General features: G+C 50.5%; 1 protein-coding gene and 1 long non-coding RNA gene across 5 annotated transcripts in view; one reads left to right on the forward strand and one right to left on the reverse strand.

Moving 5' to 3' along the window:
- PRKCA (protein kinase C alpha) overlaps window positions 1-24,514 on the forward strand; it is a 401,449-nt gene that overhangs the window by 336,840 nt on the left and 40,095 nt on the right. For all 3 annotated transcript variants that reach the window (XR_009255428.1, XM_058705741.1, XM_058705742.1), the window contains 5 exons: window positions 9,833-9,970; window positions 11,022-11,195; window positions 13,104-13,195; window positions 15,697-15,759; window positions 16,645-16,783. Coding sequence is in view for 2 of the 3 variants with exons in the window: in XM_058705741.1 (XP_058561724.1) it covers window positions 9,833-9,970; window positions 11,022-11,195; window positions 13,104-13,195; window positions 15,697-15,759; window positions 16,645-16,783 (606 nt within the window). In the remaining variant the exon portion in view is untranslated. The remainder of the gene's footprint in view (window positions 1-9,832; window positions 9,971-11,021; window positions 11,196-13,103; window positions 13,196-15,696; window positions 15,760-16,644; window positions 16,784-24,514) is intronic.
- LOC131498446 (uncharacterized) lies at window positions 10,875-24,286 on the reverse strand. 2 transcript variants are annotated; one of them, XR_009255430.1, is made up of 6 exons: window positions 23,111-24,286; window positions 20,544-20,626; window positions 20,057-20,204; window positions 15,890-16,100; window positions 12,141-12,272; window positions 10,875-11,218 (listed from the first exon to the last, which is right to left on the reverse strand). It is a non-coding gene; the product is annotated as an uncharacterized LOC131498446 (long non-coding RNA). The 2 variants fall into 2 exon arrangements; XR_009255429.1 differs by lacking the exon at window positions 20,544-20,626 and having other exon boundaries at window positions 23,111-24,284.

Consider the following 24,514-nt stretch of genomic DNA (forward strand, 5'->3'; position numbering starts at 1 on the left):
GCAGATCAGACCTTCCCAAGGACACTTCTGCGGCTGACAGTCTCTGGTTCTGAGGAACTCCCCGCAGCTGCTGGCAGAAGAATGAATGACGCTCACCTGTGATCTGCTGTTCACCTGTGACCCTGACTCCAGGAGGAAACTCCGGTCGGCGGGTGTTGACATACCTGTACAGAAGGAATCGCCTGACCCCGCGCCTCCAGATTGTAGTTTCAGGCTGGCTTACCGAATCTGAAGGCGGTGGGGGGCTTGGGGGGGGGGGGGGGACAAAAAAAAAAAAAAAACAAGAAAAAAGGACAAATAGGTATTTCAGCCACAAAATCAGACACACGTCCTAAAAGAAACCAAGACCCTGTCTTCAGGAATCGGGTTGCCTTGACTCTCTCGGTTTACTTCCATTCTCTCTGACACTTCATGGTCAGGTTCAAATGTGTGGCATTGGGCATCAGCTTTTGCAATGTACCTCTTGACCCGGCCATCCCATGTCAGAAATCTATCCTAGGGAGCCTGGATAGAGATTTGGACTATTTGGACTTCGTGCATAGAGATTTGGACTATGAAGTTGTTCCTCTGGGTGTTACTGAAAATTGGAAACAACATAGCTGTCCAGCAATAGGGGAAGGGCTGAATACACTGAGGTGGAGCCAGACAGTGGAGTATCACGCAGTCAGTAAAACCATGTGGTGGACGAGTGCTTATTACGTAAGACGTTTACAGCACACGAAGGCGTAAAGCGGGTTGCCAGCGATGTAATTCTGTAGACGTCAAAAGAAGAAAACGTGAAGAGAATTAGAAGAATGCATACCAAAATGTTAACAGTGATGATCTCTGGGTATGGCTATTTTAAGGTGTCTTTGTTTTGTTTGCACGTACCCGTGCCTGTGAAATTTTCTAAAATGATCCAGTGCTACTATTCTAACAAGAAGCAGCATTGTCATAGAAATTATTTAAAAAGCAGTAACTCTGCCTCTTAAAAAATATTGCGTTCAAAATCACCGTCCCCCGCAGGGTCCACATCCGTCCACTCATTGTAAAGGTATGTGAGGAGCACTGTGCCCGGCGCTCTCTCAGGCCCTGGGGATCCATCAGTGAGCAGAACAGATAAGGTCCCTTCCAGTGGAGGGAGAAGAAACATACGCTAGGTAGTGAGAGGACCGTGAGGGAATCCACGCCGCAGGAAGGAGAGGGTGGGGGGCCGTGTCGAAGCCTCAGCAGTAAAGCATCACCTGACCGAGCAGGAAGTACAAAGGCCCTCGGGTGGTAAGCATGCTTGGCATGTTCCAGAAGATGAAAGATCATTTAGCCAGAGAATAGCAAGCATTTTATTTACTCCAACTGTGTTACCCAGGAGACTGTAGCACATCATCTTTAGCCTGTTGCCCGATTACAGAGTAGATGTCATGACTCATGGCTTGTTAGAAACACACCGGCCGTATTCCGTTCATGGGATCATCGAAAATGCCTTCAGTTCCTTTCTGTTTTTCTTCTCCCGAAACCGCTCAATCTAACAAACACGGCACTGGGTGTAGGTGAATATGTTATCCTAGGGCTAAGATGCTGGGCCAAGGTTCTTGGTTATGTAGGGCACAGATACTTGTGTTTATGGAGCACCACCAAAACACCATCAGTCTTAGATTGTCAGAATTGTTCAGATAAGCCCTGAACACAGGACGTTTTTGTTGTAAACAAAAATAAATAAGTAGAAGAAATCCCCATTCTTCATTTGCTCCTACAGTTGGTTGTTGTTGGACTGTCTGCCCCTGGAACCTTAGAAGTAGAACCTGCTGTTGTCAGATTCCTCTCTCTGTGCTTTGCAAACATCTTTGATAAAGACAGTCATCAAAACCATGCTTTCTGTTATGCCAAGAAATACAATATTATTGAAGACACGTTCACAAGATCGGTACAAGTGGGCACATTTAAAACAAAACGGAAAGCATTACAGTAAACTTTGGAGGGTTACCCAAAGGCTCCATGATTATACAGTGGACCTATCAAGGGACTTGGAATTATGGTTTCCCCTACAGTGGACCTGCCAAGGGACTTGGAATTACGGTTTCCTCTCTGCTTCCTTACTACAGAAGAACCTTTGGGCTTGGATTCCTACTGAGGATAAGATAGCACCCCTAGAAGAATTGCTAGCCAGGGTGCTGTTGTATCGGGGGTTGGCAATGTAGGACTCTACACTTTTCCATGTCTTAATGTTCTGCCTGTCTTCCCACACACCAAAGCTAGTGTATAATCATTATACAAAATTCACAAATTGCAGACCATCTATGGTCTTGTGTTAAAGCGTTTGGAATTGGCATCACTGTAGGTCAGATCATCACATCTCAGCAGCGGCAAATGGCCCAACATGATAGTAGAGAGCTAACATCTACCACAGTCCAATCCTTCGTGAACTCCCGGTGCCATAGTTTGCCCATATCCACCTCTCAGTTTTCACTTGAAACTCCTCCCCGCCCCCACCAATAACAACCTACACGTGTAGAGCTTTTGACAACACACACGACTGCTCCTCAGGCACAGGTATTTAACACACACACACACACACACACACACACACACACACGCACTTTGACCCCACCCTGCGAGAATATTCATTTGAGGGACTCAGATTCTCCCTGTATGATGTGCTTTACAGAAACTCGCCTAGGAGTCCTTTAAATTGGTGAACCCCTTCAATGGTTGCAGACTGCTAGGACTTTTGGGGAATGTGCCCGTGGGGTAAAATGAGGTGCGTGTCAGTTACTAAGAAATGTTCCCATGGGGGAGAGCACGTCGCCCGTTCTCACACCTGGCGGTCCACATAGCAGCATGAGCCTGGACTTGACCTGCTGATGTGCTAAGGAACCTACAGTCCTGGATTCTGCATTGCTTAATCATAACCAATAAACCATGCTGCGTTTTAGTCTAATTTTAAAAAGAGCATGCCAAAGCTTCAGTAGTTGAAGTCCCTGTATTCTCTTTACAAACACCGTGTGTCATCATTTCCGGTCTTACTTCCCCTTTAAAACATTCTGTGTCATGTACTAAGTCAGGGTCCTTTCCTGCATGGTCCTAGCCCCTGGGGGTGTTCCAGAAGATGCTCCAGAAATCGGGGAGTAGCTGGAGCTGAGACCCAGTTCCTCTCCTACCCCACCAGGAGGGCACGGGAGCGTGGAAGTCCCAAGGGACCTGCTGCAGCCTGCCCACAGGTCCTGAGCCCCTGCAGAGCCTGTCTGCGGCCTTGACACATATCCATAGGTCACGGTGTTTCGGGACCATGAGTCAGGCAGATCCCTGACCCAGGTGGCCCACAGCTGTTCACAGAGGCCTTCAGTCCGTAGTCAGGGAGCAGGTGCAGGCCAGGAGGCTGGGCGAAGGGTCGCGTCTCCTTCCCTGGGGCAAAGGAAAGAAGGTTGTGGTGTGGAGCTCTGTGCTGGGGGCTTTTGCAAAGGATTCTTCATTGCACCTCCAGTGTAGCTCAGGTATACAGGGGTCTTAGTACGGCTGTATTACAGATGAGCAGTCTGATACTCAGGCAGTACAGTCTGCCCAGAGTCACACAGCAAAAATGAATAAAGCTAACACTTGATCTCAACTCTTTGCAGTCAGAGTCTGGGGCTCTTCCCAGAATTTGCCATTGATTTTGTATGGTAATTGAAGATTGTGGAAGGTGGAAAGGGTCACAGGGACCCTGAGGGGACTTTGAACTTGGAGGAACATTCCAATGGTCTTAGACTAGCACATCTGAAACTTGCACAGGAATCACATGACGGTCTTGTTCAAAATGCATGTTCTGATTCAGTAGGCCTGGAGTGGGGCCCAGGAATCTGCATTTCTGCCAAGCCTTCTGGTTGTGCCAGCGTAGCTGATCCACAAACCACACCCTGAATTACAGGGGCACAGACCACAGTGCCTTTGCACTGCATGTCCTTCAGAGGAGAGGCTACTTCGTATCGATCTGGTTTCCCCAGCATCTGACCCCATGTGTGGGGCATGACAGACACACAGATATTTGTGGAATAAATGGTGGAATGTGCTAAATTCACACACAAGGACCCATGAGCCGAATCAAAATGTGTCCTGAGAGAAGTCAAGATTTGGGATTTATCAGCAAGGAACATTACCAGTGGCCTCGTATGTGCTTTCAGTCTCCAGCCCCAGTGGATGCTCTCCTCTCTCCTCTGGATTCCAGTATTCAGGAGACACTCTGCTTCTCATCTCCGGGTGCGAATTCCTGTTTGCTCGCGTACCCCAGCGGGGCGTCTGGCCGCACAGGGCATGTTTGCGTTGCTGAGTGAAGGATGTCGGCATGCTTATTCTGAGGCCTCCTCGGGTTTGCTGAAATCTCTACGGTTAGGCTATTGGCTTCAGCTTTATCCCTAGACATATATTGGTTTTCTTTGCACTCCTGGTGAAGCCTGAATTACGTTCATGACAACCGGTGTTGTGTCAACAATACGCAAGCTGAGAAGGGCAGATCTCTTCCTCCTGCTCGGAGCCCAGTTGCCAGACGACCCATTCAAAAGCTCAAAGAGAGAAATCGCCCAGAGGCTCATTGGTGGTCTTCAGGCAGGTTCCAGCTAGGTCTAGTGCAGACAGAGCTTCCATTAGAAGAATGTCCCCTCAGAGAAGCCTCCAAGGGCATGGTTTCAGCCGGCTGGCCCAGCTAACTTGCCTAGCGTGGCTCCTGGGGAGGGTCACTGTGTGGCTGAGCTCCCTAAAGGCAGGGGTGCCCTCATAGCCCCTGTCTGAGGCTGTCCCAGAATGACCAGTGATTGCTTGAGGGAAGAAGTTCCATATGTGAACATCCAAATGCACGGTGCTCGGTGTCCAGGGGCAACTCTCTGAAATGACATACTTGGGAACAGCTGCTTTTCTGCATTCACGTTAGGCATCTGGCTGGCTATACCGTTCGTGGTTTGGCCTCTTCAAATTCTGTTTGTAGGGCTTAGTGAAGACGTATGTTTTTGAATGAATGAATGAATGAATGAATGAATGAATGAATGAGATATTCAGTGAATGTGCAGTTACGTGCCCAGTGCGGTGCTTGGCCCTAAAGATACAAAGATGAATAAGACGACCCCCTGCCTTCCAGGACCTCAAAGTCTAGTGAGAAAGACCAGTAAATCCTCCAAAAAGGTACATGTGTTTCTTTAGGTTCCTCAGAAGTCAACTCTGCCACAGAGTTTTGAGAGCAAGGAGCCCATTTGGGAAGGGATTCCAAGAGTCCTAGGGGGCAGGGAGGGAAGTAGGGATGTGACCCAGGGAAGAGAGAAAGTCCAGCCAAGGGTATGTTAGTTATCCAGGTGGTACCTCAGTAGACACACTGGAGCGCAGTCCCACTGAAGTGCTAGGAAGACGACGTAAGGAGGCCACGACCTCCTGGGGCACCAACACGGGAATGTCCAGCTTGTTCTGCAGGCGTGGCCCAAACAGGAGCCTCAGATGCGCGCGGGGGTGCATAGCCAAAAGCTCCGGGGAGGTGGGCCAGTCATAGACAAAGTCTGACATAGGTTGGAAATCCCAGGAGGGGAGGAGGCATCAAAAAGTTGGAGAGGTGATACTTGAGCTGGATTTTGTGGACGAACAAGGTAGCGAGGCCGCTATGGGAAGGGCGGCCAAAGACTGGAGGCCAGTGTGGTTGGAACAGAGCCGCCAAGGGAGCCATGGGAGCGAGGTCAGAGAGCTGACAGCCAAGCGTCTCCGCCTCATCCACTGTGACAACTTGGCCTCTTTCTGTCCCATTAGATGGGAAGCCAGGGAAGCGGGACAGGATCCCTCCGGGGAATGTCCAGAAAGGGAGGTCACTAAAGTGGGGTTACTAAAAGTGAGGCCCCCTCAACAGAGAGGTGGCGAGGAGACCCTGAGAAGACGCCAGATTCTGGACAGAATCTGCAGGTAGATTTGGCACGACCTGCTGATAAGTTAGCTGTGAAGTGTTACTGGGAGAGGCGTTAAGTACCCTGTAAGTATTTACACGTTGCCATACGAGCTGTGGAGAGCAGGGCACTGTGAGGGAAAATAGCGGGAGGCCTTGAAGAGAGGACAAGCACGCGGAGGCCTTGCAGGAGGGCAGATGTCAGCCTGGGAAGGGGTGGGGGACACGGCAGGACAGTCTGGGGCAGGCAGACTGCACTCCCACAGCATGAGGGGGTGGGGAGTGGCGAAGGATGGACATCTGGAGGCAGAGGCTGCCTGAGAGTGGACTGGAGGTTGAGGCTGTGTAGCCCACCCTCCTGGGGATCCTCTGCCTTCCCTGCCCTCTGGCCTCCCCACCAGCCCGCAGCTGTACAGCTACCAGGGTCACCACAGGCTGCCTCCTCCAGCTGTGCTATCAATTAGACCCAGGCTGAGAGAGGGGCTTGCCAAAGTCAGGCCCAGACCACTGGGCTTTCGATCTTGTGGAATTGCCTGCCTTAGAAGGGCTGGCTTTGAAAGGTCCATATTGGAGACGGCTCCATGCCATCCGGCAGCCGGGCGTGCAGGGGGCCGTGTGGAAATGACTCCAGAAGCCTGTTCCGAAGGGGAAATGTGGAAGACACGTCACTCTGGTTGGCAGCTTCTATCTCAGGGCCGCCGTGAGCTGGGGAGAAATCCATGTCGCCCTCTGGGTCGGGCCACTTTCTAGCCAGCCCTCCTATGGTGAACACGGACGGTGTGGCAGAGCCTGGCCCGTCTCCTTCCAAACCAGCCCTCTGCTCCACCAGCCACGTGGCACCCAGCTCTGCTTCTGGCTAGAGAAACACAAGAATGGAATCTGCCCTGGCAGGGCAAGAAACTGGGGTCCTTCCTCCATCCGGCCTCACCTCCTGGCAGCAGGAGATGCCGTCTGTGTCCCCCAGACCTCACAGATTGACTTCTGAGCAGGGTCTAAGATCCCCTTGCAGTTGGGTTGAGAAGTACTCGGATGCAGAAACGCTTTTATCGCATTTACATCCCCTTGGGGAAAATTTTGTCCCTATAACTGGGCTAAGGCCATAGGACAAAACTCAGGGTCTTTGCTCGGTTATGGCCCCCAGGGAGGGCAGTGTGTCAAAAGCCTAGTGTCTGTTCTGGAAGTCACCACTGTCCGTGGTGCTGAAGCATCAAAGGAGGAAGGAGCAGGGGCTCTAGGAAATCGCCTGAGTCTGGAACCTCTGGTTAGAACCCCCCACGCTTCAGGTGGAAGCCGGGCGGCCCCCGGGCAGCACCAGCTCAACCACAGCCTCACCTGGGTGAAGATGTCCTTCAGTGGTTTCAAGCACCTCAGAGACTTGAGTCTATTGTATGGGGATCTTTTCACAGTTTATCACGAATAAAATGACAGAATAAAATTAATCTCTTTGTGCCTCTTCCCGATAACTTTTCTTTTTTATAAATCAGAAGAACAGAATAGAGTAGCTGAGTTGGTATTCTCTTCTCAAACTTCCCAATTGTTCATTTCGAACTTTGACACACACCACAGAGCTTATCAACTTTGGAATCGTTCCTGGGGCAGATGTTAGGAGTGAAAGAGGACATCAGCTACCTCCCTGTTGACCTCAGTCAGTACTTTCTAATTGACTAAGTTCTTCTTTCCAGCTTCTCTCTTAACTCAGGCCCTGCGGGCAAAGCATCCCGTGATGGGGACCGAAACTGCCCTCTCTCAAGCAATCAGGACTGCCCTGAGCCAGCAAGACCCCGCGCGATTGACCCCAAGACAGTGATCAACTTGGCCTTCACTGCCCACCTGTGTGTACCCACCGGCCTTTGTCCCACATTCTCCTTACACAAATCTGGAAGTGTTTTCAGCACTTTGGAGACAGCCTTTGGGACGCTAGTCCGCTGTCTTCCTGGTGCTGGCCTCACTGCAATAAATTCCTTGCTCGGTGCACCTCCAACTCATTTGTCTGCCTTTGGATTTTGTCAGCGGCGAGTGGTCGAACTGGTCTGTTTGGGACCCCTAGAACCACCCTTGCGCCCCAGCTTCCAAAGGACAGGGCTGGTCCTGCAGTTGAAGGGGGCTCCTGATGTAACCCTAGCGGCTACATCCGGGCTCTTTCTCACAGGTCTGTCTAAAAATTCCTTCCATCCTCTGTCAAAGTGGAGGCCAATTTATGTATCACTGCAGATCAGATTTTGTCTTTAAAGAGTGTCAGTGTATCCACCAGCCCCCAGGTTCACATGCGTTTCCCACCAGGCACGGCCGCATAGAGATGTATGTAGTACAGCTGTATTAAATACTTTCAGCCTGGTAGCAAAAAAATTAGGGCCATCTTTTCCCCCTGTGTCTTAATGTCTCCACTTCAGCAGGTGTGCTCAACCCATCCAAGCATATACACTCAAGCCATGAGGTTTGATCCCTATACAAACGTGTTATTTTTATCAAGGAAAAGCATCCCCTGACAGTATCTAATGGATACATTCACGCTTCATTTCCTCATTCAGCCAGAGTGTAGAGTTGCACACCCTGTGCCGAGCCCTGTGTTGAGGCCTGGGGGCCCAGAGACGGCCGGGGCTCATTCCACTAATGCACAACCTCTTCCACAGGGCCTGATGCGAGGTACTCAGTAAGTGTGGGATGAAGGGATGCTGTTGCCCTAAGAGGGAATATGGGTGGTTCCCGGAGAGCCTTCTCTGCTGCTAAAGAAAACATGTCAGATCCCCTGTCTTCCCCTCCTCCAAGAGCTCAGAACTGATGCTGACAGTGTTTTGGTCACACAGTAAAACCCAGAATGCCTGCAGGTGTCCTGCACCTTCTTGTAGTCACCTGAGTGATGTCCTGGCACCTGCACATAGGTCTGCTGCCCTGGGGCTGAGGGGGGGGGGGGCGGGGAAGGGGCAGTGCACCTTATCCTTAAGAATGTAGGCAGAATGACAGTCTTTGCCCTTGGGCTCAGGGCTGTGGCTTTGGCTGTTCAGCCAAACCGCAGGACCCCGGCCTTTTCAGCAGCTGACATGTTCAGAGACTGGTTCTCTCACCATCAGGCAGGTGTTCCACATGCAGAGTCTGTCGGGAGATTCTCCACAGGCTTCTTTGCTGACTGTGGAGACCTTCCCATGTGATTCCCATGAGCCTGTCCTTTTCTACTGAGCCTTCTGTCTCTCCTCCACCTTTGACCTGAGTCTCTAACTCTTAGGCAGAGTAACGAGGGTGAGGTCTCTCCAGCACCTTTGGGTAGCAGGAGTCTAGCTTACAAAAACTCCTTCTGGTAACTGCCAGGTCACTGGCCAAGGGTCGTTCAGGTTCAAAGGGTGCTGTGTGTTTTGTGTGAAACCAGGTTCTCAAGCATATCACCGTTTCTTTTCCTCTTGACTTACACACACACCCTGTGTTCTTCTTACTGTGCCTTTTAAAGTAGCAATAAATCATCCCCACAGCTTGCCGGTTAAGAGGTTTCTCTCCAGGGGACTCTACCCTCCTTTTTTTCCTTGAGTACAAGTTGCCTTTATGCAGATGAATCTTAAGTTGGAAAATCTACAAATAAGAAAAGTGTCAGAGCACAGTTTCTTTCTTTTATTATTTCAGCCATTGTGAAGCACTTGTCCCCCAGAGGTTGACTTTTACACCCTAGAACAAAGATCAGCAAAATCGCACAACTTGATTCTTGGGTAATCTATGTAAAGAGTGGTCTCTTAATAGGGAAGGGCAATTTTTTTTTTTTTTTTTTTTTTTTGCTACTTTGAAAACGTTGTCCTTAGGGTAAGTATATAGCCACAGAATTTTGAATGGATATTTCATCACCCTGTGATTTCTTTTCTTGCCCCCATCCCACCTCCCACCTCACATCAAGCTTCCTTAAATGCATTCTTTTTCCTGGGGGGAGAAACAGTGACCCATTGTTTTCACCTGTGTGTGTGTGTGTGTGTGTGTGTGCTTGTTGTTTAGAAAGCGAAGCTCGGCCCTGCTGGTAACAAAGTCATCACTCCTTCAGAAGACAGGAGACAACCTTCCAACAACCTTGACAGAGTGAAACTCACAGACTTCAATTTCCTCATGGTGCTGGGGAAGGGGAGTTTTGGAAAGGTGAGAGGGCAGTTGTCTGGGGTGGGGGGGGCGGGGTGGGGGAGGCTTTTGCAGAGAATGCTGGGATTCATCCTGGGCCCCCTGAGGTTTCTAGAACAGCCGTCCAGATTTCCCTGGTCTCTGTACCTGTTTCTTAGATGTCCCCCGCCCACCCCCACCCCCGCTTAATGTCTTTAAAAACAAATGTATCCAAAATGCTACAGAGAGGGAGCGCCTAGGTGACTCAGTCGGGTAAACATCCAACTTCAGCTCAGGTCGCGATCTAATGGTTCATAGTACAAGCCCTGCATCAAGCTCTGCAGTGACAGTGCGGAACCTGCCTGGGATTCTCTGCTTCTCTCTCTCTCTCTCTCTCTGCCTCTCCCCTCCCTTTAAAAATAAATAAATAAACTTAAAAAAAAAAAAAAAAAGCTACAGAGGGTTCACTGTATGTTACCATTTCAGGGTTGAGAACAAAGCAGGTGCTCCAAAATGTTAGCTGAATGATTACTTTTCACAACTAAAAATTAAAAGTTGATTTGTAGTAAGTGAATGTAATAATTAAGAGATGCTGAACTGGGTTTTCTTCAGTGATCAACCTATATGACCACATTTGGCTTCTCTGGCCCCAAATCTCATGGTAGATCCAGGAAGCGATTTCCATCCTGCCTTTTTCTGTCTTGGTTCCTGACTCGTGAGAAGCTTATAAAGGTCAGTCCCATTTTTGTACAAAGGATCTCCTGAAAAGTGTGCACCCTTCAAGACTAATGCTGAGGGCCGTGTATGTTCCTTTTAGCAGCCACAATAGCACCATCATGGGGCCGTAGCCTACACAGGGTGCAAATCCCAACAGTTTCTAAATTACACAGGGCTGGAGGAATTTAATCTACACTGACGTGCAGTATCTCAAAATTCACACACAAAATGGAACTTTATGAATATGTTTATATCACACATTTATAAACTTGCACAAACTAGAACAGTCTGAGTGGTCACCTGACCAGGTTCCTCCCCTACCCCCAGTACCAGACACAGGGTCAGAGTTTTCAGGTTGCCTTCCGTCTGCTCCCAGGTGATGCTCGCTGACAGGAAGGGGACAGAAGAACTGTATGCCATCAAAATCCTGAAGAAGGACGTGGTGATTCAGGATGATGACGTGGAGTGCACCATGGTGGAGAAGCGAGTCCTGGCCTTGCTTGACAAGCCCCCGTTCCTGACACAGCTACACTCCTGCTTCCAGACGGTGGTAAGGACCCTGGGAGAGTGTACCTGTGGCACAACACACGGCATGTGCTGCCAAGGGTGACCCCTGAACCGGAGTGTTCTAAGCGTCTGAATCAACCTTACTCCAGTGGAGAAGGCTGAAGAAAGGCATAAGCTGGGAACAACCTCCCATTGTTGCACCACCGGTAACTTTGGGGTGTCCCCTATCTGGGATGTGCCCTACTGAGAGACGTGGCATTAATGCTGTTGAATTCAGCAGACATTTGCATGAAAGGTTTTTGTTATCCCAGGCACTGTGCTAGGACCTAAGGATACAAAACCAATAAACTAACTCACGGTCCCGGCTTTTTAAGGCTACTGATCAGTTGCCAAGCATAGCCTCGGAACATTAGGAAACTTGATCTCCTGAAAGGGTGTATTCTTATTTCCTGCACACAACAGGGTTGGCCATCTGGTCTGTTTTGGACAGCCCGTGAGCTCTAAGAAAGGTTAGAGAGGAAAGAAACCCACAAGGAATGATATTTTGTGACATGCGTAAATTAGATGAAATTCACATTTCAGTGGCCGTGAATTGTTTTCTTGGAACACAGCCACATTCCTTCATGTTCTTATCATCCACGGTGGCTCTCAGGCTATGAAGGCAGAGTAGAATAGTTCCAAGACCCACACAGAGCCCGAAGTATTTACTGTCTCTAGCCCTTTACAGAAAGTTTGCCCAGCCCTGTCTTACAGGAAAACTAAAAAGAGGACACAAAACAAGTTCCAAAACACTGATCAGCCAAGCTCCTGGCATGGAGCTTGCCAGTGCCCTGCAAGAAATACAAACTTTTTTTGTGGCACCAAAGACAGGCTTTCTACTTCTCGGTGGCTGCCCTTGCTAAGATATGACTCAGTAATAAGTGGCTATAATTATTACTGTTATGAGTTTAATTATTTTCAACTTCCTTCTGGCCGGAAAATGACTTACTGTCTTAACGTTTCTCCTTAAAATCTCTTGGCCAGGGAGGGAAGAGCGATGTGCCAGAGAGGGGTCCATGTCTCCGAACCCCAGCCCAGGTCCTGTCCCCCTGGTCAGGACACTGGTAACACTGTTTAAGCTCTGGAAAGAAACAAAACATAGAAATAAAGATGGAGTTAAAATTCCTAACAGGAAAGCTAGAGATAGAAGCTTCTGGAGCTGTTTCCCGGCTGTCAGCAGCCGCTTCATCATTTTGTCCCTCCCAGTGCAACACTTGAATGTTTCATAACCTCCATGAAATGGTGATGATGTCTAGAAGCGAGCCGAGGTTGGCTTTCACTTGGTGTGCTGTGCCGACACTTAGCACGCCAGTGACAGAAAATAAGAAACAATGTTTGGGCCTGTTATGGATGCAAAAGAACATTTGGTTAACCTCTCCAGTTATAGTTCCCTCCCCCACAGTATTGAACATTTATAATTTAGGATCCCAATCTAGCTCATGAGATTTGTTTCCAGAAGCATCCAGTGAGACATATGACTGCATCACTGTGGCTTGCCCCCCAGACGCTGCAAACCAGAAACACTGGTTAAAAGTCAATAATCGGCCCATAAGGATTCTTCACAGCATCCGTTAAACGTGCAGTATGTGTGCAGGAGAAAGGGGAAGAGCGTGTGAGGCCATTACTGTAACAGGGAGCGTACGGAACCAGACATGTTGACAGAGGGCCATTATTTCAGAGTTACATAATGACTTTATACTTCCCAAGGCCCTCGTGCACTAGGGTTCATTACATATTTTTTATCGGGGAAGAAAAATCTCGAAGGGCTCGGCTCCACTGATCAGCTCTGCCAGCATGGCCCACAGTTTGTTAACTAATGCAAAAGCCAAGCAGAGTCTGGAAAGAGTGGAGGTGAAGGAAGCCTTTCGGCCCGTGGCCAAGCCCTACTCACGTGTTGAACCTTGGTCTTCAGGATCGGCTGTACTTTGTCATGGAATACGTCAACGGTGGGGACCTCATGTACCACATCCAGCAAGTAGGAAAATTTAAGGAACCACAAGCAGTGTGAGTATTTTTTTTAAGTCCCTGAATTTAGACAGTTCAAATGTGAAGATGGGGCTTTGCCACTTCGGAGTTGAGCCCTGGAACCTCCCAGGGGGCAGACTTCTTGGCTGGGTCCATCTATGCGCTTCCAAAGGAGAGGTTGATTCTGCTTCCGGTGAATTGGAGATGCTGGTGTATCCTCCCCCCGTCCCCCAGTTCCACCCTCACTGATCGAGTCAGCCCCTTGTTACTGAACAGTTATTGCACACCCACGATGCATCAGGCACTGGGATGTGAAAGGCTTTCTCTGCCCTCAGGGAGCTCACCGCCTGACGTGGAGTAGAAGAAGTCTCTGGACAATTGTCATGTGTAGCCGTCACTTTAGAAGCAGCACAGATAGCATGCAAGCCCTGATAAAGAGGAGAGTGAGGAAAGAACATCTTCAGGGAATGTTCTTGCCCAAGCCAGTGGGGCAGAAGACGGTTTGAGGTTGGGTCGGGGGGCAGGAGGAGCTCCCGGTGATGAGTCCAGTGGAGCACCTGGCTGAGGACCACCGAAGGCTGTTGGGGGGCTCAGTGGGGCTTGATACCCTGAGGCCAAGTTTTCACAGAGCCCCACTGACCAAGAGTGGAAGGAAGGAAGGAGGGAGGGAGCGTAGGGGCCGGTGCAAAGGGGTTGGTGAAAATCCGTGTAGAGGAGAGACAACGGAGCTTTAATTCGGCCTTGACCTTGGATCCAAAGAGGGGTTAGGGTCTTTGAGAAACAGTCTGGAGGAATAAGAGAGAAACCTCTTCGGGTGATACCTCATCTTCGGTTTGGGAGGGAGCAGCCGCCAAGGAGGAGAGGATCTGGGGGAGAACCGGGAGCTCCGCTTGGAGGGTTTCATCAGGGCCGCAGGAGTCAGCAGCGTCGTGGAGAGACATGGGCTCCAGGGGAAGACAGAGAATTGCCCGTCTAGGCAGGGACTTTGATACCTGAAAGATCAAACCATTTTTCAGGGGCCAGGTGGTCACAGGACACTCAGCAGAAGCAAATCTATACAAACAGCTCTTTCACTTCCCTCAGCGAGGATGCATAGTGGGCACGTGCCCTGATTAATTAAGTTAGCAAATGTTAATGGGATTCTGGCCCATGTTCAGTCTAAAAGCTAAGTCTGTAGAGTGTTTGGCCTCTGCGGGTTGGTTGATCTGTCTCAGGGAAGATGAACTAAAGGTAGAAGAGGGAATTCTGTGGTAACAAGCTTAAAAAAATGCAAAGGGAGGGGTGCCTGGGTGGCTCAGTCGGTTAAGTGACCAACTTCGGCTCGGGTTATGATCTCACAGTTTGTGAGTTCGAGCCCCGAGTCGGGCTCTGTGCTGGAGCCTGCTTCGGATTCTGTGTCTCCCCCTCTCTCTGCCCCTCCCCTGCTCATGCTTTGTGTCTGTCTCTCAATAATAAATAAATGTTTAAAAAAAAATTTTTTTTTAACGCAAAGGGGGATTCTTGTTGTTTCTGGTTTTATTTTTTGCTTTTCAGTTTTCAGAAATGCCTGTCTTTATCTCCTCTCTCATTCTGGTACTTTTATAAAGCATTAAAATGCTCGGATTGTAAAGTAAAGCTTGATAACACAGAGCTGGGAAGAGCAAGTGGCAGAATAGCGACCTTAGGTTGCAAGGTAACATTAAGGCATCTCGTTCGGTGGCCTTAACATTGTATTTGAGTTCCTGGAAAGTGTTTATTTTCAAAATACAGGAAAGCATGAAAGATAATGTAAAAGTCGCCCGGAATCCCGTCTCATTTCCCTCCCCCCATCCCGTCCTTCTCCTGCCGGACCTTAGGGGTGCCCCCCACCCCCATCCCCAGTAAGAGTTTGGTCCTTATCATTAGAGAGGTTGCTCTCTGCTTATTTTAAGCCTCCTGGGTGTGATGTTTGCACAGGCACAGTCTTGTGGCTTCTCAGACTTCAAAGATTCCTAAACACTCTGCAAATTTTAAAACCTCTGTCAGCATTTACTCTGAGTTTATTATGAATTATTTAAAAGGGTAAACTCGAGTATGAATCACGGTGCATGTCCCATTTATCTCAGCACTTGGGGCGAGGATGGGGGGGGCGGGGTGAATTCACCAGCCACAGGGTGCCTCACTAGGCACTGTCCACAAATAGGAAAATGGCAGTTTTCTCCACTCTACCCGAGTCCTGACACAAAATAGTCCAGCAGCCACTCTTTAAAAGATTGTATTCGAAATTTCGTTTAAGCAGTAAATTACCTGTCCACCCACCTCAGACAAGAAGTGTTGGTTTCCAGACAGGTAATAAACCTGTCTCATTGACTTAGTAGCTGTAAAATGCCTTGGGAGGTTGGAGTGGTGAAACGGCAGAGGGAAGGGCAAAGAGTTAGTCATGGGTAGGGCCATGCTGATCTCTGAGCGTCCCAGGATCTTCTAACATTCTAGTATCTCTTTGATGCCTGAACTAGAAGGGTACGAAACATTCAGGAATCCAAAGAGCAAGCCAGAGACCTGACCAGCATTTCCTTCTGCAGATTTTATGCGGCAGAGATCTCCATTGGATTGTTCTTTCTTCATAAAAGAGGAATCATTTACAGGTGCGTGCTGAATCCCTGCCCGCAGCACTGTGACGGACCCCTGCACCTCTGTGTGTGCGTAATTCTGTGGTGGGGACTTAAGACACGGAATTGCTACCCATTGAGGTAACAGAGACCTGCTGGGACCCACCTTTGTCGGCAGCCTCCTGGCAAATCAGAGCCACTTTCTGGTTTCCGGATGTCAAAAGATTTTCTGTCTCGCTTCTGCTTCCCACAAGAAAACATGCTTTTTCCTCTCCCCTGGCGGCTCCTTCCTCTGCCTTTTTTTTGGAACAGAGGTCAGGGAGCAATGGAAAACGAATTTCTGTTATAGATGCTCGGCAGGAGAGGAACGTGGGGAGCTAGGGAGAGGCAGGGGAAAGAAAACCATTGAATTAAATCCTTTAGGTTGTTATCTGCAGTGAGAGTCTGATGCCAAAGAAAGAATTCTGGTGTTAATTGAAGAGTAAAAGACATACAGCAGACACTTGGAAGGGACACTTGTGTGACCCAATGAGGTTGTTCTAAACCTGTGATTTTGCAAACCTGGCTGTGCACCAGGCACCCCTCCTGTGATATTAGTAAATCATCTGACTGAGATCTGCCCAGATCTGCTAAATTAGAATCATGCTCGGCCGAGGTTGGGGATCACTAGTCCAACCATTCAGTCATTGATTCGGTGTGCATTTATTAACTGCCTACTGTGTCCTAGGCACTATGTTAAGCTCTCTCTGGAGATTAAAAAAAGAAAAAGAAAGAGTTATTTCCTTGTCCCAGCTCTCCTGGGACCCATAGTTCTATGCCATTGAGATGGTACCTAGTCAAATATCCTTCGGTCTCAGTGGCTCCAGAGCAAACCACGTAGTGTCATGGGAAGGACGCTGATGCTGTCCTGCTTCCTTGCAGGGATCTGAAGTTAGACAATGTCATGCTGGACTCAGAAGGGCATATCAAGATTGCTGACTTCGGGATGTGCAAAGAGCACATGATGGACGGAGTCACAACCAGGACCTTCTGTGGGACTCCAGATTACATTGCTCCAGAGGTAGGGACCCCGATTCCCCTTGTTTTCTAGACCAGACCTTTCAAATAGCAACTACAATCAATTCTCGCCGGGGCAGAGAATCATTAGTGAATCCCTAGGTCAGCGAGCACAAAATGGACTGAACTAAACTAGAGCAAATTAGAAAACAAGTACGAGAGCTCGCCACACGGTAAGGATATGTCTTGTTTCGTGGAGCCGTGTTGTGTGGTAAATGAAATAGATTTCTTACACGGTCATGGTCAAAACAATTTAAGCTACACTGTTGGGCAGAGAAAGGGGGATCTGGCTCGTAAAAATGTTCCGCCTGGGAAAACTGGGTCAGAAGGTGGTTCTGATGGTGGCTTTTTGGTAAAATCCAAGTGACTGGTTCTCTAAATGACACCCTGGAATTGATCATGAACATTTCCGCGCGGTTGTAAATGGAGTGGTTCCAAGATGTGTGTTTGCAACAGTGGCCACGTTGCTTCATCTTTGTTACTATACATACTGAGTACTCTTCTTCCTATTGTGAATCTTCCTACACGCCAGCGACTGGGTGGGCTATAAACCTGGGTCACTGTGTAGCCAACTTTCTGTCCCCACACACAGCCCTGTGGCTGCAACAGTTTCTTCCCAGCTGAGCTGCAGCATGACAGAAAGTAACAAAGTCAGGTCATCCTTCCCTCTAGCAGAGCTCTCGCGCTAGCTGTTGGCAGCTTGTGTGGCATTTATTTAACCTGTTGCCCCAAATGTTTATCTTAGAGGCAGTAGGTATCTTGAAAAAGACACGCGCGTAGGAATCAGCCCAGTGTGTGCTTCAGTCCTGACTCTCTTCTCTGCAGGCTGTGGGAACTCAGGCAAGTCACTTAAGCTCTCTGCAGCCCTGTTTCCACAGCGGCAAGTTAGAGATTCTACACCTGTATAATCGCTCTGAGGACAGAAATGCCAAATACGGTGTTCTGCACCCAATAGACCCTCGGTGGTAGCCAGGATTCCAAAAGGGAAGCTAAATTTTTTTCCCTTTGTTAAGTAAGAGCTTGTTTGTTTGTTACATGCCCAGACAGTGTGGAGACATAGACTTAGAACATTTACTCAGAAACTTAAATTCTCAACCACAAAGGTGACATATTATCTTGATACATAACTTAGTGGGGTTTCCCCTCCCCCCACCAAAGAATTCATGCATCACGATCTCCAGGCATCACATGAGCTTGAAGTGTCATATTTTTCAAGCGCAAAGAATGGGGAAGATCATACAGTAAAAATACAACTTCCTGATGCAGTGTTTATTCTGACACCCTCTGTGCCTGCTCCATTTAACACCCACCAGGTCCTACAAGAGTGTGGTGACAGGGAATGGCAGTGTTTTTGGAAGAAAGGTGGTTTGAACTTCATCTCCATAAGACCCAGTCTCTGCGATCAAACAAATAGCTTCCTGTGTTCAGTAACACCTCAGCCACCTGATATTCCCGGGGATGACAGCCTCCCACAGAGATGAACCGCTCCAAACAATTGATGTGTGTTGTCCTTTTTTTTTTTTTTTTCCTAATGTTCTTCATTGTATTAGTTTCCTGTTGCTGCTACAAAGAATAGCCCTGCAGTTAGTGGATTAAAACAATACAAATTTATTATCTTAAGGCTCTGGGGGCCAGAAGTCTAGAATCAGTCTCACAGGGTCAAAGTCAAGTTGTTGGCAAGGCTAAGCTCCCTCCAGAAGCTCTGGGGTGGGGGTGGGGGGGGGGTAGTCCTGTTGCCTTGCCTTTTTCCAGTCTCTACGTGGCTACAGTCCATGGCATAGTGTCTTTACTTACCATTTCTGTCTTTTGTGACCCCAACCCCATAGCCTCCCTCTCCTAAGGACCATTGTGATTACATGGGGCCCACCCAGATAACCCAGGTTTGTCCCTCTGTCTCAGGCTCCTTAATCACATCTGCAAAATCCCTTTTCCCAAGTAAAATTAACATATGCACAGATTCCGGATTCAGATGCACCCACCTTTGGGGAAGGGGACGCGGCGCATCCCGCCGCACTCGTGATGGTGTCTCATCTAACTGTATCTGATAAACTCCCACTGTCCTCCTCCAAGTACACGTAAACATGCTTCTGTAACATATCTTGGTAGCTTTGGAGCTTTTTTTTTTCTTTTTCTTTTTTAACTTGTACTCACTCATTTGTGTGTATGTTTAGTTCTGTGCAACGTGATCATGTGTATAGATTCAGTTCTCCAGCACCACAGTCAGGAGATGGTGTGGTTTCTGTCCCTTCCTAGGAGCCTTTTAAATTTTTTTTTTTTTTAATGTTTTTTATTTATTTTTGGGACAGAGAGAGACAGAGCATGAACGGGGGAGGGGCAGAGAGAGAGGGAGACACAGAATCGGAAACAGGCTCCAGGCTCCGAGCCATCAGCCCAGAGCCTGACGCGGGGCTCGAACTCACGGACCGCGAGATCGTGACCTGGCTGAAGTCGGACGCTTAACCGACTGCGCCACCCAGGCGCCCCTCTAGGAGCCTTTTATAGCCATGCCCACCTCCCCCTGTCCCCATCCCCACCTCCCAGAAACCACTCACCAATTTTCCATCCCATAACTTTGTTATTTCAAGAATGTCACTCAAGGGAGTCGTACGGTATATAACCTTTGGAGATTGGCTTTTTCTCCTGAGCCCTTTCTAGAACTGCCGTCATCAAATTTGAGTGCACCTCAGCCACCTGGGCAGGTTGCTTAAGTATCCCGTGCCTCAGTTCCCCCACCTGTGAAGTGGGGATAATAATGTGGACCTCATGAGGTCATTGTCCGTAGCTCGGAGCGTTGTCTGGCGCGAGACAAGTTGGTCCTGCCGTGGTCATCGTTCACTTGACTCATCCGCCACATTGCACTGTGAACCCCTTACGGTCTTCTGCACAGCCTCCCTCGGTGGTCCTCACGGCATGTTTCGGATGAGGTGCCCGAGGCAGTGAGGGTCTGAGGCCACATTACTGAGAAGTGCGTGAACCAGGCTTCACCATCAGGCTCAAGCTGCCCGCCGGCCGTCGTACTGCCCACGTCGTTAAACCGCTGCTCTGATCCTGAGTGATTGGTGGGCTCAGCACTCCACACACGTACCGTGCCAAGCAGGGTGCCACTGGGGTAGCGTATCCCACGGGGCCCTGTCCTTGACATGCCTTACAGTGTGGAAAACGTGACCCTCACGCCAACAGACCCCAAAGTCCGTGTTTAGATCCTAGTTGGCTTTCGTTGAAAAATAAGCTGAACCACTTGGGGGACTCACTGCGCGGAAATCGTAGGTTGTCTTACCTTTTGCCGGCATTTTCCCCCTCCGGGTCCAGGAATTCGACATATTCAGCCATAGGAATAATCGCAGTGAAGACGAGGACCATCTAGGTTCACGGTTTCTGAATTTTGCTCAGAGGGTAATATAATTCTGTCCTCTGTGTAAATCTTTCTGTCAGGCAGACGTAAAAATAATTATCTTCAATGGCATTTCCCTTAATAGGCAAAGCAGAGGCTCAAATATTTATGACTGTTTGTTCAAAACCCTTGAAATGGATTAACATTGTGGCATCTCCTTAACCGGTGAAGATAAGCTAAGGCAGAAAATGTCACTAACAGACAGGACTTCTGGCATTGAGTTGGACACCCACGGAAGGGGCACTAATCAGAAAATGATTCCCGCACCTGACGTTACCGGTACTCTTGGCTTTGGCATAGATAGGATTCTCTGGGGTAGGCGCGAGCCCCTGAGAAGGGCGCACAGAAGCGCCATCCAGACTTAATCCCCCACCTGAAAGTGAAGTCCCGTTGCAGGGTCAGGACCCCCCGGCAGCTCAGAATCAGACTGTGAACACTAGCACTGCCCACTGTTTCCTGGAAGAAAGAGAGGCGGCAGGGAAAGGGCTGGCTTCTGGCTGGCAGACCCCTGAGTACCCCATGTGGTACTGTGCCACGCGGAACCCTCGCTGTGGCAGGGGCAGTGACCCATGACATAGTGACTACTCTGTACCAGACCCTCCGGCACATCTTCTGTTTTGTCGAATTTTGTACATGAGCAGAGATGAAGTGACCTGCCCCAGGCCACACAGCAGCTGATAACAGGCAGAGGTAGGATTTGGACCGGAGACATTCTGACCCTAGAGCCCTGGTATTCTTTCCACCTCTGGCCCCACCCCCAGAGATCAGAGAAAACTCCCCTCGTCCGTCTGACCCGGAGTTGGGGACCAGAGTCACGGTTCTGTCTACCTGCGGTCAGTGACTCGGGGGGTGTATTCCTGCTGTTACAGCTGGGCAGACCCCTGGGAAGCCAGGAGAGTGCCTGCTGAGTCCCGGGCAGGCTCGGCACAGAAAGGGGGCCAGCGAGGACCTGGGAGGGGCCTGGAGCTGGAGGCAGTTCGAAATGGGCCACGGCAACCCAGGAGAGACGTGGGGTGAGGGACGTGGGTGAGACGGCGTTCCCCTCGACAAGAGCAGATGGCACCCCCCCACGTGGCCAAGGGAACCAGAACAGTCTGTGGGCGCAGTAGCCGGCCTACAGCCCGCCGGCCACAAGCAGATGTGCAGACTCCTGTGAGGGTTGGGGGCTGGATGAGGTCAGGGAGCCGGAGACCCATCCTAGGGGGCCGTGGCTTCTCCTTCCATCCCTATGGGAAGGCCAGCCCCGTACTGCCTACGACAGCTGCCAGAAGTCTGCACTTTTATGTAAAATTTGCCCAATTGTTCAAAGTTGGGTGTAAAACGTATTAAGAGAGGGGCAGTTAAGCGCTCGACTTCTGCTCAGGTCATGATCTCACGGTTCATGGGGTCAAGCCCCACATCAGGCTCTGCACTGAGCCTGCTTGGGATTCTCTCTCTCCCCCTCTCTCGCTGCCCCTCCCCGACTCGTGCTTTCTCTCTCTCAAAATAAATAAATAAACTTCAAAAAAGAAAAAAGTAAGAGCAATGGACAGAGGTAAGATTCAGCCAACGGGCCACCAGCTGTTGTGACCTGTTCTGGAGGGGTTCAAGGGTCACATTTGGGGGAGCCACATTTTAGGAATGGGGGGAAAAAAGACCAAGGGGGATCCAGAGAAGCGGAAGAACTAGGGAGCCATAGGGTATTAGACACAAGGAAGGTAAGTGCTCACAAACTCAGAGATGGCCAGGGACGGCAGAGGTCAAGGAGGTGGGGGTGGGAGGGGATCTGGCCACGGGGAGCCAGCTGTCCCTAAGAGCATGTGGTGATGATGCAGCAGAAGCCAGATGACGCTGAGTGGAGGGTGGGCGTCAGCCGCCAGGCTGGGACTTAGGGGAACGTATGATAAATGATCAGGGGGATGGTGGATAGACGGTCACTCCCAGGGAAGCGAGGTGAAGGAGGCATCAGTAAGGCTGAGCATGTTTCTAGAGCAGAGGGAACATGCTCAGAGCGAGGAAGAATGAAGATAGAGGCTATGTGTGTGTGGAAGGGGGTGGGAGGGTGGGGAGAGAGCATCCACAGGTCAGGAGGGAATGGGATAAGGAAGCAGGAGGAAGGAAGAACGTGGAAGTCATCCTCACTGGGAGGGGTAGGCACGGACTTGGGGGCAGGAGGTGCCCTGCTCCGCTCAGTGGGGACAGCCGGTGACCCACACACGCGCAGTAACTGCCCGGCAAGACACAGTTCTCTGGGTGCAGGGGAACAGAGATTGCTGCAGGCTGGGGCCCATCCGGGGCCAGTCACCTGCACAAGCCACCTGAAGTGACCGAGTGGGAACAGGTGAGTGAGGCCCGAGAACAGTGTCTGTCAGAACAGGAGAGTTGGGACGAGGTTCAGTTGGGGGTGGGGGGTGGAGGAGAGTGGCAGAAGGGCAGGACGCTGCCACGGGGGCTGAGGAGGGGGGTTCGTCTCTGAATTAGACCTCTTGAAGAAGCCGAGGTCCTCACGGTGGCCCGAGATCCTTGTTGTCTGCGCCCCTTCCCTCTCTAACATCATCTCTCACCTCACCCTCCACCCCTCACCCCTATCTCCCCAGACCAGCTGTACTGGCTTCCTTTCTGCTCCCCAAATTCGCCAGACCCTTCCAAGAGCTTTCGCTCTTCTCGTTCCCTCTACCTGGCATATCCTTCCCCCTTCCGCGTGGCTTCCTCCTGCCCCTCGGCTCAGGTGTCACCTGCAGGAGGCTGTCTTTCCTGGTGACTCTGTTTAAACCTGCAGACCTCCGGCCCCCATTCAGCACTCTTGCCCGCCTCCCTGCTCTCCTTCCATGGTATTTATCACCCTCGGATACACCCTGTCGGGACGTGTGTGTGTGTGTCTGTCTAGCCCGCCCGGCCCCCCGTAGAATCGCTGTGTTTTGTTTGCTGCGGAGCCCCTAGCCCCGGGGTCTGGAGCAGTACTTGGTGGGTGGAGTGTATCTGGGAAAAGCAGGTGCAGCATGCCATGTCCCTGCTGTGGAGGAGGGGCTCGGCCACAGAGCAGAGCTGAGGCTGTGGCACTGAGAGGTCAGGAACTCCATGGCAGGTCATTAGGCGATCCCCAAGGCTGCCAGCAGGTGAATCCCAAGGTGATTCCCAAGAGCTGATGCTGGTGGCACGAGACGGGCTGCAAGGGCCAGCCACGTGCCTCACGTCCTCGACCCACGAGAGCTGGTGCACTGGGGGCCCCCGAGTGTCCAAAATGGGGGGCCATCAGCCTGGGTCCCCCAGACGGCCCAAAGTGCCAGAATATCAACGCCCCAGGAGACACGTCCTGGCCTTTGGGGAAAGAGTTGTAGAACGGGATGGAGATGAAAACGGGTCTGATGGTTAAATGAGAAAACTGACGAGGTGCACGCAGCCAGGCAGTAAATTAGGCCTTGCGCAGCTGAGAAGAAAGGGGGGCAGTGGGAGAGGGAGAGCAGCCAGTCGGCACCAGCCGGGGCGCCTCCAGGATCGGCGCCTCCGAGCCCGGCCCCACGCCCCACCGGCGAGCCGAGAAGTGCTCCATTAAAGGAGAATGATAAGCCGAAGGGTGGCTTGCTTGCTTTCGGGGGCCAGTGCCCCCTCTGTGCAAGGTCACGGTCCGATGCCTCCGGCTTTGCAGAAGAACATGAGGCTGCCGCCTTCCCCAAGAAATATTTAAAGAGCCAAGACCAGGCTTTCCCTTGGGTGGTTCTTCTTAAATTGTGTGACTGTCCTCAGATCCTTTCCAGGAATTATGCTGGTTATATTGTCTCACGTATGTTATCATCTGCCTGCAGCTCTGTCTCTTAGTTCACCTGGCCTCAGGGTTTTATCAGCGTAGCCCTGTTCTCCGGAGCACTTGGCCCCCTCTGTGACATTGTGGTCCCCGAGGCCTCTGCGGGCCCCATCCTTCTTCCCGACTCCCTTCCGGTTCTTCCTCGAGATAAGCCAGCTGCTCGTGGGTTAGCTAGACCCAAGGCAGAGCGCCTCGCTGATTCTGTCTTCTATTTAAGTCAGCTCTACGAGGTTGGTGTCAGTGGCTCTGTTTTCCAGATGACGAGCCCAAGGTGCAACGAGATGCGGTCATTTTTTCCCACGGCCCCAATTCAGGGCAGACCTGGGCTCGAACCCAGGGCCGGTCTGCTGCCCCTCATAGTGGCTGTTCTCCCCGGAGAAGGGGACTGCAGAGGTGGGCTCAGCTGTACCCCGCGAGTGCCTCCCTCCATCACTGCAAAGAAGCTGCCCTCAGTCCCCAGACTTGTTTGCAGAGCCCTCATGGGGTTCCCCATGTGCTGTGGCTGCATTCATTGGCCTTTCATTCGGGGATCTGTTAAAATCCTGTAAAAACAGGGGCGCCTG

The sequence above is a fragment of the Neofelis nebulosa genome, chromosome 16 (genome assembly GCF_028018385.1).
Source record: "Neofelis nebulosa isolate mNeoNeb1 chromosome 16, mNeoNeb1.pri, whole genome shotgun sequence".
Taxonomy (NCBI): Eukaryota; Metazoa; Chordata; class Mammalia; order Carnivora; family Felidae; genus Neofelis; species Neofelis nebulosa.